The sequence below is a fragment of the Ogataea angusta genome (genome assembly GCF_019207475.1).
Source record: "Ogataea angusta isolate 61-244 chromosome Unknown 61-244_NODE_4_length_877678_cov_91.023368, whole genome shotgun sequence".
Taxonomy (NCBI): domain Eukaryota; kingdom Fungi; phylum Ascomycota; class Pichiomycetes; order Pichiales; family Pichiaceae; genus Ogataea; species Ogataea angusta.
Window position 1 is genome coordinate 543,618 of NW_025065218.1, and position 10,695 is coordinate 554,312.

At 43.6% G+C, this 10,695-nt stretch overlaps 8 protein-coding genes across 8 annotated transcripts; 4 read left to right on the forward strand and 4 right to left on the reverse strand.

Annotated features, from left to right (window-relative positions):
* Positions 1 to 126: 126 nt before the first annotated feature.
* On the reverse strand, positions 127 to 1,911 carry KL928_002301 (uncharacterized protein; the record flags this gene model as incomplete). Its single annotated transcript, XM_043202763.1, has 1 exon — positions 127 to 1,911. One exon carries the CDS (start codon positions 1,909 to 1,911, stop codon positions 127 to 129), a length of 1,785 nt encoding a protein of 594 aa, XP_043060506.1.
* Positions 1,912 to 2,030: 119 nt separating this feature from the next.
* Positions 2,031 to 2,519, forward strand: KL928_002302 (uncharacterized protein; the record flags this gene model as incomplete). Its single annotated transcript, XM_043202764.1, has 1 exon — positions 2,031 to 2,519. The coding sequence occupies one exon, from the start codon at positions 2,031 to 2,033 to the stop codon at positions 2,517 to 2,519; it is 489 nt and encodes a 162-aa protein (XP_043060507.1).
* A 13-nt stretch (positions 2,520 to 2,532) lies between these two features.
* On the reverse strand, positions 2,533 to 5,007 carry KL928_002303 (uncharacterized protein; the record flags this gene model as incomplete). Its single annotated transcript, XM_043202765.1, has 1 exon — positions 2,533 to 5,007. The coding sequence occupies one exon, from the start codon at positions 5,005 to 5,007 to the stop codon at positions 2,533 to 2,535; it is 2,475 nt and encodes an 824-aa protein (XP_043060508.1).
* A 332-nt stretch (positions 5,008 to 5,339) lies between these two features.
* On the forward strand, positions 5,340 to 6,258 carry KL928_002304 (uncharacterized protein; the record flags this gene model as incomplete). The annotated part of the gene is made up of 2 exons (XM_043202766.1): positions 5,340 to 6,019; positions 6,237 to 6,258. 2 exons carry the CDS (start codon positions 5,340 to 5,342, stop codon positions 6,256 to 6,258), a joined length of 702 nt encoding a protein of 233 aa, XP_043060509.1.
* A 121-nt stretch (positions 6,259 to 6,379) lies between these two features.
* Positions 6,380 to 7,555, reverse strand: KL928_002305 (uncharacterized protein; the record flags this gene model as incomplete). Its single annotated transcript, XM_043202767.1, has 1 exon — positions 6,380 to 7,555. One exon carries the CDS (start codon positions 7,553 to 7,555, stop codon positions 6,380 to 6,382), a length of 1,176 nt encoding a protein of 391 aa, XP_043060510.1.
* An 80-nt stretch (positions 7,556 to 7,635) lies between these two features.
* KL928_002306 (uncharacterized protein) lies at positions 7,636 to 8,088 on the reverse strand (the record flags this gene model as incomplete). Its single annotated transcript, XM_043202768.1, has 1 exon — positions 7,636 to 8,088. One exon carries the CDS (start codon positions 8,086 to 8,088, stop codon positions 7,636 to 7,638), a length of 453 nt encoding a protein of 150 aa, XP_043060511.1.
* Positions 8,089 to 8,247: 159 nt separating this feature from the next.
* Positions 8,248 to 9,285, forward strand: KL928_002307 (uncharacterized protein; the record flags this gene model as incomplete). The annotated part of the gene is made up of 1 exon (XM_043202769.1): positions 8,248 to 9,285. One exon carries the CDS (start codon positions 8,248 to 8,250, stop codon positions 9,283 to 9,285), a length of 1,038 nt encoding a protein of 345 aa, XP_043060512.1.
* A 110-nt stretch (positions 9,286 to 9,395) lies between these two features.
* Positions 9,396 to 10,637, forward strand: KL928_002308 (uncharacterized protein; the record flags this gene model as incomplete). The annotated part of the gene is made up of 1 exon (XM_043202770.1): positions 9,396 to 10,637. The coding sequence occupies one exon, from the start codon at positions 9,396 to 9,398 to the stop codon at positions 10,635 to 10,637; it is 1,242 nt and encodes a 413-aa protein (XP_043060513.1).
* Positions 10,638 to 10,695: the final 58 nt, after the last annotated feature.

A 10,695-nucleotide genomic window follows, 5' to 3' on the forward strand; every position in this document is an offset into this window, starting at 1 on the left:
AACTGACTCGAAATTTATTGTCAGTTTTTCCTTTCACTGGGGTTGATTAGGACGGCGGTGTGCGTGCTCATGAAAAAATCCCGAGCTTAAATTTCAGACTAAATTTTCTCAATCGATTAACGTAATCTATTTACTCTTCTTGTTGATCTTGTCGAGCTTTTTCTTAGTATTGTCGAGTTTTTGTTTCTTCGCTTTCAGCTCCTCCTTACGAGCCTCTTGCTTATCAATGCCGTACTGCATCTTCTTGTAAAGCTTCTTTTGCTTGTTGGACATCATGATCATCTTGAGCTCCTTCTCTTCCTTGGCTTCCTTAGCTTGCTTCTCTGCTTCCGAGATGGTTCTCTTCTTCTTGTTTTCTGCCTCAGAATACTTGACACCCTTGGCCTCAAGCTCCAATTCTCTTTGCTCAGCAAGCTCTTCGTCTTCCTCATCTTCGTCTTCCACGTCTTCTTCTTCTTCAGCTTCTGCGTCCTCCTCTTCAACATCTTCTTCCTCTGCTTCGGCTTCCTCCTCGACCTCCTTGGCCGTGGCATCTGGGTTGTAGATTCCGCCATCTCCCCATGGAGACAAATGTGGTGGCAGCGTCTCACCCGGTGCATAATCATTCACATTCAAGAGCTCTCCCTTATTGATGCAGTCAAAGACCCATTGGGGCTGGATGTAAGTGCGCCCTTGGACTTTGTTAGCAACCTTTGGCCTGTCGACAATCTGATGGGTCACGGCGCTCAAGTCGAAAGCAACCTTGCAGCCGTTCAACTTGGCCTCATCCAGGGCAGCCTCGCTGATCACTTTACCTCCTGCTGAGAGAATCACAAACTCGAGAATATCCAGCGGAACCTCTCTTCCAACGAAGAACACAAACTTCGACAGCAAGGTGCTTGTACTGTTTGCGTATTTGGAAGGCTGTGCCAAAACATCTCCAGAGTTCTTGTTCACATCCTTGAACTCGTCCAGCTCAACCTCCTTCTCCTCTTCCTCATCCACGTCCTGAGTCTCCTCAGTCTTATTCTCGCTGTCAGCAGCCAGAGCTTTGTTAATCTCTTCTTTTGGGAGCTCAGTCTCCTCAATTTCTTCCGGCTTCTCGCTCGGAAGCACGGGCTCGCTGCCCTTGGTCTCCAATATGTATGCTGAAAGTCCACCAATTCCCTTTATCTTGGTATCGTCAATTTTTGGTGGATAAACAAGTTCGGCGTCAGTGTAAAGCTTATAAAGCACAAAATGCAGTAAAGTCGAGTAGAATTCCAGGAACGTCAGCATGATCCTGAAATCAATGTCTGTAGGGATATTCTGTGGGAATTTGAAAGGAACCAGCCAAATCACCTCCTGTCCTTTGACATTTGCAGAGTAGTAGACTCCCTTGATAGAAACAAAAACCTTTTTCAAAAGGCGCTCTCTGGCAATATAGGCCATCCATTGGTTGGTTAGTTTCGAAGCCTCCGAGGTGATTCTAGCGCTCACCTTATCAGTAGCAGGCATATTACTAAACAAGAAGAGCATATTCAAACAGTCGTCCAAGTCCCTCAGAGCATCAAGGAATGAGGGGTATCTTTCCTTGACAATTCTATCCAGCTTGTACTTCGGCTTGTTCTCCTCAAGCCTTTTGGCATCACTGACTTCACCCCTACCAAGAGCCTTGGTGAGTTTCTTCGAGAATGTCTTGTGTTCTCTGAACTTGGCCAAAACTGGCTCGTGCATGAGATATTGAATATCTTTAGTGTAATAGAATGTCACAGGAGCTGTTGATCCCTTATTGGCTTTCTTCTTGTTTCTTGGTTCTCTAGGATAAATACCCTTAAAGATACACAAGCGACGGAAATCCGCCAGCGAAACCTGGAGTTTCTTGATCGCCTGTGTTCTGGTGATGAAGTTCTTGGCGTTTCCGGATGTACCCTTCTTTTTGACCTTTGCCATGATTAGCGATGAAACTTTTATTCAGAATAGATATTAGGGAGAAAAAAAATTGAAATAAATTTTTTCAGATTGGTTGGTACACAACAGATAAAGTTGATAAATTATCACAGTTATTGGAGATGCTTCGATTAAACCGTTTCCCGACAAGCTTCTTGCAAAATACAGCGATTCGCCGCCAGTATTCCATACTCAGAAAGCTAAGAAATGAGTCGGACATAGAGGACATCTTTTCCAAGCCCGCAGCACCAGCAATCAGTACCTCGCATGCCAAAGTGGACCCCTACATACTCAGCAAACTGCTAAATCTATCAGGCCTATCGCAAGACATTTCAGATCAGGAAAAGCAAGAACTCATTCTCTCGCTAAATGACCATTTGAAATTTGTTTCTCAGCTGAAGGATGCTACAAGTTCTGGTGAGCTCAAAAGATTGGTTGAGGAACCTAAGGAGCTCACGTTCGATGATATAATCTCTGAAATTGAAAATAGCCGCGCGGAACTCGAAAAAGGCGAACCGGAAGAATCGTGGAATCCGCTCAGCTTGGCATCTCAGCACCAAGACGACTATTTTGTCGTGAACGAAGGCCTCATTAAACAAAATAAGCAATAAAAAAACATCTATATTACATCTCGGACTCGTCTTCCAAGTCGAGTTTTCGTTTGCCGGAATGACTTTCACGAAGCTGGGCCATTTTTCTGACGCCCGTTTGGAACTTGGCCTTCTTTGTCATCCTCTCGATCTCTTCTTCCGCGTCCTTGCTCTCAGCATCGGCGAAGTCCATTACCAACCTACGGCCAAGCAAGTGGACTCCCTGTAATTGATCCATAGCGCTTTCAGCCTCCTTAAGCGTACTGAACTCAACAAAAGCAAATCCTCTGGCGGACTTGTCGAACTTCTTAGGCACTCTGACAGATTTGAGGTTGCCGAATGGACTGAACAGCTCGAAAATATCGTTCCTGGTAGATTCGAAAGCCAAGTTCTTGACAATGATCTTTGGTGACTTCTTCCCCTTCTTGGCAGACGCGTTTTCCGATTTTCCTTGACTGACTCTGTTTGAAAGCTTCAATTGCAGCTGGTGGCCGTCTAGAAGATGTCCATTCATTATCTTGATAGCATTCTCTGCCTGCTCTTTGGTCTTGAACTCGACAAAACCAAATCCCATACTCTGCGTCTTGCCAATGTGCTTTGGGTCCGGGCGCGTCCTAACAACTGCAACGACAAAACCAGGTAGGCTTTTGAAAGTTGCAGTTAACTCCTTTGTTGTGGTGCTGAAGTTCAAGTTTTTCACGAACACAGAGACAGTAGGGCCAGATATTTCGACGTCCTCTTCGTTGTCAATATCCATAATCTCCGTGGTGTCGGCTTTTGATTCGGTTCTAGAAACACTCTCGAGATCCTCGGTCGAAGCTTCTTGAGTGAATAGGTTCTTGGGGCCTTTCTCAAGATACAGAATTGACTTTCCGAGACGCCTAAATGCGAGCTTTGAAAATGCAGATCTTGCTGCGGGAGCGTCACGGAACTCAACAATGGCGATTGTTCCGGCAGGAGGCATTAGTAGTCTATTAAGTTGTCCGTAGGCAGAGAAAAGCTCCCCAATCTCTTCTTTGGTGGTACCATGCTGGAAATTTTTCACCAAGATCACCTTGTCATCACGCTCTTTAGTGTTGAAGCTGGTCAAATCAACTCCTTTATCCTCAAAGTACTTTCTGACATCTCCAATAACATGGGCCTCGGCCAAAGCCTGTTTCACAGCGGAACTGCTGTTTGTTGGATCGATCAGCTCTCCTTTTGAAATGCCCATCTTGCTAGCCACACTCTCAAGAACAGCGTCGTTGTTCATATAGAGAGAGTTCCAGCTAAACTGTGCTTTGGAAGCCTCATACTTTTTCTTCAGCTCCCTCTGCTTCTTGAGAGGAAGATTGGCAAGGTCGAAGTCAGTCAATGTGTGATCTTTTTTAGCTTCGGCAGGAAGAATGTGAAGTAGTCTGCCTTGGAAAATTTGTTTGTCCAATTCCAAATATGCTTTGACAGCGTCGTCGGGAGAAGTAAACTTGACATACGCAAAACCTTTCGAGTTACCAGTTCTTGTGTCCACAGCAATGTGAACTTCATCCAGAGAACCATATGGACTGAAAAGTTGGCGAAAGTCATCTTCGGTAGCCGAATAAAGAATATTCCGCAAGAATAATCTTCCTGTCTGTGATATACGCTGTATGGCTTTATCCTGATCGTTGAGCTGAGGCTCCTTTTCATCCTCTGATTGCTGTGACATATCCTGTTCCACCTCCTTGATCTGAACACTATTAGCTTTTTCATGTTCTTGTGGTCTTTCTGGCTCCTCAGTAACTTCACCCTCCTTGATTCTTTTCCTTCTGGATTTGAACCATTCCAGATCATCCATTTCTGTGCCCTGTTTCACACCATCTTTATTATCATTTTGTGCAGGTTCGTCATCTGTTTGTCCGTCTTGGGCTTCATCCAATGTAATCATTTTTTCGGATTCCTCTTCGTCTCTCTGCAATCCGCTGAAATCCTCGTATTCGTCATCACTAGCATTTTGTGCAGTTAAAGATTGTATTTGTGAGTCTGTTGATTTCTCTGGTTGGGCGCTCACGAGATCCTCGTTTTTCCATGATTTTTGCTGAACACTAGGCTTGGAAACCTCTAAAAACTCCTGAAGCTTAGGATTGGAGCTCACCTGGTCTTCAATAAAAGCATCAATCCCCTTCTTTCTATTCTTGTCCCTGCGCTTGTTTTGTATTTCTTCAAGTTTCTTCAGTTTTTCTTCGGTTTCCTGCAACTGTCTTTTGGCTTGCAACCGCTTTTCTCTCCACGGAAGGGGAACAGTTGGATCGCTGAAGGTTTTGGCTGGCTGGACAGATATCCTGGCGGTGTCAATGAACGTTCTGTCGAAATATTTGACTGCATTTTCAGCATCCTGCTGGGACCTATAACCTATGAATGCAAATCGCCTCGATTCACCTTGTCTATTTCTGACCAACTTCACATCCGTCACCACTCCTTTTTCCTGAAAATGGGACTTCAGCTTCTCCTCAGTGTAGTAGAGAGGCAACCCCTTGACTATGATTCTCGACATGCTGGGATATGTACTATTTTATCTTCCGATCAAATTTTTTTGGAATTTTTTTTATATCTGTACTATCAAGTGTAAGGGTGTGATCCAAATCAGTCCTCAGCCAGATCGCATCGCACAAACCAGGCGACTTGCCTGGAAGATCCCCAAGAAGCCAGCAACAAGCTAAGTGCCCAACAGCTGAAGCTAACAAAATGTCAAATGTAAAATTATTCTTTCTGGTGGAAGAGAAACAACTCAACCCTAGCGTAAATATTTTTGTACCCCTTTTTCCCCATTTTAAGGGACTTTTAATCAACATAATCGAAAAAGGATTTGTCCCCACCAGATATACAATGAAGAGCGAGCTTCTAGACCACATTGGAGTCCAAACACTAAAGCAGCAATTGTCATCGACATCGAACTACATGAGAGTCACCAGGTGCCTTTGTTTTGTGACCATGTTATTATCATATTTTGTGGTCTATGAAATCTTCTCAGTGGCGACAATTGGCGTCAAATACCTGATACCGCAAACAAGATTCTCCTATAAGAGATACTTTGCTGCAGGGTTTTGGACTCTTTGCATTTATATCCTCGAGCTAAACAACGTTAATGTCGAGATCACAGGAGACGAGCTGGAAACCGAGAATGCACTTTTCATCAGCAACCACGCATCACTGATTGATTATATCATCTACCCTTACTTAGTACTCAAATCTACTCGAAAACCATCAGAGTTGGAGGCGGCTCGAAAAAGTGAAAAGAAAGGGGAGCCGGAGAAAATATTCGCACAAGATCTCTCTTCGATCTTGCTCCCTCGAATCAGTTTCTTTACCTGGTATGCCATTTGGTTTATACCGAGTTTTAGGGTGTTCAGAAATGTATTCCAGGCAGACGAGAACTGGGAACTCAATGACGAAACTTTGGGATTTGTATTCAAAGACATACTAGACTCAGAGGTAGTCGAATGGCTCGTTACGTTCCCTGAGGTCAACATTTTCACCAGGAAAGATGCCAAATTGCAACAAGGCATGTCCGAAAAATTCTATCTGCCAGTCCTGAACAACCTGCTATATCCTAGATACTCAAGCTTTGCGAATGCCGTGTCTGGGCTCCACAAAACTCAATTTACAAGACTATACGATACATCCATAATATACTACAGACAAACACCACAGGGGAATATATCGTTTGACGCACCGAACCTTCTTGAAGCATTTGGTCTATATGAAGGGAAAATCACCATCAAGGTCCATGTTCATGCTAAAATGATGAGCAGAATTCCACTAAAGAGAAACAAACTAGAAAAATGGCTCGAAAGGAAATGGATCAAAAAAGACCGGCTTATCACGAAGCTTAAGGATGAAGTAGCAAGAGAGCACTTACAAAGCTCTTAGATGTGAGTGGATGCCAACTCTGCCTCCAATTTGGATAGATCAGTATCCTCTTGGACCTCTTCTTCTTCATCCTCATCCTCGTCTTCTTCCTCTTCAGAATCTGGCTCTTCCAAATCATCCAGCTCATCCAGCTCACCCAACCCTCTGTTCTCAAACGTCTCGGTGATTTTCTCGATCAGCTCAGAGTCTTCTTCGAAACGATTACCGTTCAACTCCAATAGTTTTAGCGCGCTCAAAGATGGAACAACCCTAGTCAGAACTTCTAAGGAATCAGACTCAAGCTCGTTGTACTGAAGCTTGAGGGATTCAAGCTTAGAGTCTTTTAGGTCTGCCAATCCTTGGATGACCTTAAGACATCCTGCGCTCTTTAGAAGACAGTCGTTGACATTCAACTCAGTCAGTTCAGGCCACTTTGGCAAGGCAGATGCTAAAGCCAAAGATCCAGAAACAGTGAATGTGTTGTCTTGCAAGTCAAGAACCTTAAGATTGTTGAGATGTGCTAAACCCTGATTAATTAATTTTGCAATACCTTGCGGTCTAATACCATTTTGATATAGTCTAATCTCTTGTAAATCAGAGTTTGCCTTAAAACCAATTGCAAGATAGTCAACCGAGCCATTTTCAAGTCTGTTGCGGCCACACCAGAAAGTCTTGAGAGAAGGCGCGTTTTCCTTCTCCTTCAACTTGGCCAATCTGTAAAGTGCTTTTCCGACTCTGGCACCAGAAAAGGGTCCCAAACCGTTGTTTGTCAAGATGAGGTGTTCCACAGATTTAGCAGAGGATAAAAAGTCTTCAAGAATGTCGATGGTGTCCTGACCCAAAGCATTATCACTTAGATTTAGCACCTTCAGGGACGAGCACTCTAAAATCACTGGAAAGAATTCCTTCAAAGAGGCTGGAATCTCATTCTTGTCACGAGACGTGTAGATATCTTGCAAGTTGAGATGGAGTAACGTTGAAGAAAACTTTTTAATCTCAGCAGCGAGGTATTTGGAGCATTCTGGCGAAATGGTGTTTCCCGAGATATCGATCAATTTGAGGTTTTTCTTGGAGGACAGTTCATCCAAATATGGCTGGATGTCCTTCAAAGAGTCGAACTTGATTCCCTTGTTGGCCAGCGAAAAGCTCTCTTCAGGAGTGATGCCCAAATCGATCTTGTGGATGGTCGTCATATTAATGATATTTGGATGGAAAAAAATATTTCATGGCCCATTCATCCATTAAATTAAATCTACATGCTAACGTCGACTGACTATTTCTTCTTTCCGAAAAGAGGGGCTCCTATGTCCTTTCCTCTCAACTTCACACCCAGAGCTCTCTCCAACTTGGCCAACACTTGTTGGTTAGGAATAGCTCTGCCAGCCTCGTAGTCGTTGATCACATTTTGCTTCTCGTTCACCTTGGTGGCCAAGTCCTTTTGCGTCATCTTCTTGTCTTGTCTGGCTTGTTGAATGGCTTTACCGACACTAAGATCTAACTTCTTAGGAGCAACAATCTCGTCAGTTCTGTCGATTTTAGTCAATCTTTGTCCTTCCGGATCACCCTTAGCGTTGGCACCTCCATATTTCTTCTCAACCGCGACAACCGCACCCGATCTTCTCGCAGCATTCAACTGCGACTCAGATTTGACAACTCTCTCCTTTGGTCCAGAACCACCGATTCTGGCTTTTCTTCCAATGACAGTAACAGAATCCCAATCAGACATGTTCAACCGAAATAATTTTGATGTGACTATTTGCCATCTTTTATTCGAGAAAAGTACAAAACCAGCTTACGTCATCAGACATATGAAGTCTGAATAGTCAAAAAAAAGCTGAAAAATTTACCAACATCGATCAGCATGCAAAATCTGTGCCGACCTTTGATGGCTCGTCGGCTTCCGTTCCAGCCATTCATAAGACTTGTTACAACTGCACAATTGGCGAATCGGATTCCAGGCGATAGATATTATGAGATTAAGGACAATGTGGACGATTACCTTTACTACAAGTCGCTGACCCCCAGAGTGAGAGATATCGTGTACAAGAAACAGAACCAGTCGACTTTGCTGAACAGAAACGCACTAGACCTCGAAGGAAGACCGCTGACTCCAAAACCTGTCCCTGGGACACCATCAAGATTGAGATTCTCGTTTTTCATTGATGGACTGTTGCTGCCTGCTGAGCTCGACGATCTGTTCCCTGTGATAACAAAGCTCGATTTGCATGCTCCTGAACTTCTCAACGAGATGGTGATAAAGTCTTTTTTGTACAAAGCAGCAGAGTTCAACAGGTTGGCAGATGCTTTGAGTCTTGTGTTCCAGCTAAAAACTTACAAGTCCAGTCTTAAATTCAATCAGACCGTTTCCGAGGCTGTTATTCTTTTGCGAGATCTCGAAGTTGAAAAGAATAAGATCACTTCTTTACAATGGTTCAACGTGAAAACCAGATTTGTTAGAAGACCTGACCGCAAACACCGGAAGAACGTGAACGAACCAAGCTCCTTATTGACTGAGCTTTGTGGGTTTATCAATCTCCAGAGGGCCCAGGTGGAGACATTTGGAGAGCCAGATGCTTTGGTCAATAAGGCTGTTGAGAAGACGTTTGATAGATTGCAAGGTTTTGCTGGATACAATATTGCAGACTTCGAAAAATCCAACTTGATCAAAATGTACTACGGTCTAGAGCATATTTATACTATCACAAAATATTTGTCGCATTGCGTTGCCAAAGCTCCAGAGTTACCATATTCATCCAAGTATTCTGAGCTTGTGAAACTGAACGAGGCATTTATCTCGGAAGCAGAGGCTTTGCAGCAAAAAATCGGTAAGAAGGAAACTCAGCTCGAGAAGTTGGAGGCACTCAAGTTTGAACGGAAGACACAATCGGCAGCAGAGACCGAAGAAGCCGAGAAGACTGAGTAAATAATGATGTACATATATATCTTCAACTCGGCTACCAAGTATGACTACCTTGCACCATTTATTTTTATAAACTTTAATTCATAATCAACAACTGTGCTTGATATTTGATTATGCTTTCAGGACTCAGAAGGCGCAAAGAGGACCAGTCGGAAGACGATCTGAACAACCGGCAAACTCCGGTAGTGGATGCAATGGAGGAAGATGACGACGAGTTGAGTGACTCCCAATCGGAGGAACAAGAGAAGAAAAAGAGCAGAAGACCGAAAGAAAACGCTTTCACACAACAGAAGCTCAAAGCATACCATCCTATTCTCACGCCCAAAACCGTGATTCCCTTGCTTCTTGTGATCGCCGTAATATTTGTTCCGATCGGCGCTGGAATGCTGTACGGATCATATCAGGTGCAAGAATTTGTAATTGATTACAGTGACTGCAAGACGTTGGCAAGTCCTGACTACTTCAGCGAAATTCCTGAGGAAAATTACAAATTTCAATTTAAGAAAGCTATCACGATCAAGCCACAGTGGAAACTGGCTACCAACGACTCTTCTTACTGGAATGGGTTCGACGAAGAACGCGACATATGTCAGATACAGTTTCAAATACCAAACGAAATCGGCCCTCATGTCTACTTTTTCTACCGTTTGAACAACTTCCATGCGAACCACAGAAGATACGTGAAAAGTTTCAGTGAAGACCAGCTCAATGGCAAAGCTGCTTCAGTTTCCACTATCAAAGACACTGTGGGACAAAATTGCGAGCCCTTGTCGGTTAACGAGGAAGGTAAAAAGTACTATCCTTGTGGACTGATTGCTAATTCCTTGTTTAACGACACGTTTTCCACTTTTTCCGCAGTTAATGATACCACGAACGACTACATGCTTTACAGAGAAGGCATCGCCTGGTCTACCAACAAAAACCGTTTCAAGAAGACGAAATATAAGGCCTCAGACGTCGTTCCTCCTCCAAATTGGTATAAGGCGTATCCAGAGGGCTACAACGATACCAACCTGCCAGACATAAGCGAGTGGTACGAATTTCAGAACTGGATGCAACCGTCGGCTCTCTCACTATTTTCCAAAATGATTTCGAGAAACGACAACGATGTGCTTCCAGAGGGTACCTATCAGGTTGATGTGGGCTACCACTTCCCGGTTACTCCTTACAATGGTAAAAAGTATCTGTACCTCTCGACGAGGAGCGTGATTGGAGGCAAGAACTCCTTTTTGGGAATCAGCTGGATTGTGGCAGGAGGTATCTGTTTTATTCTTTCCCTCATCTTTTTAATTGTGAATGTTGTTCATCCACGGAGATCAGGCGATTTGACCCTGTTGTCATGGAATAAAGAATAATGGCGGTTAGGTGCATGAATTTAAAATAAAAAAATTATGATACATAAACAAATAAACA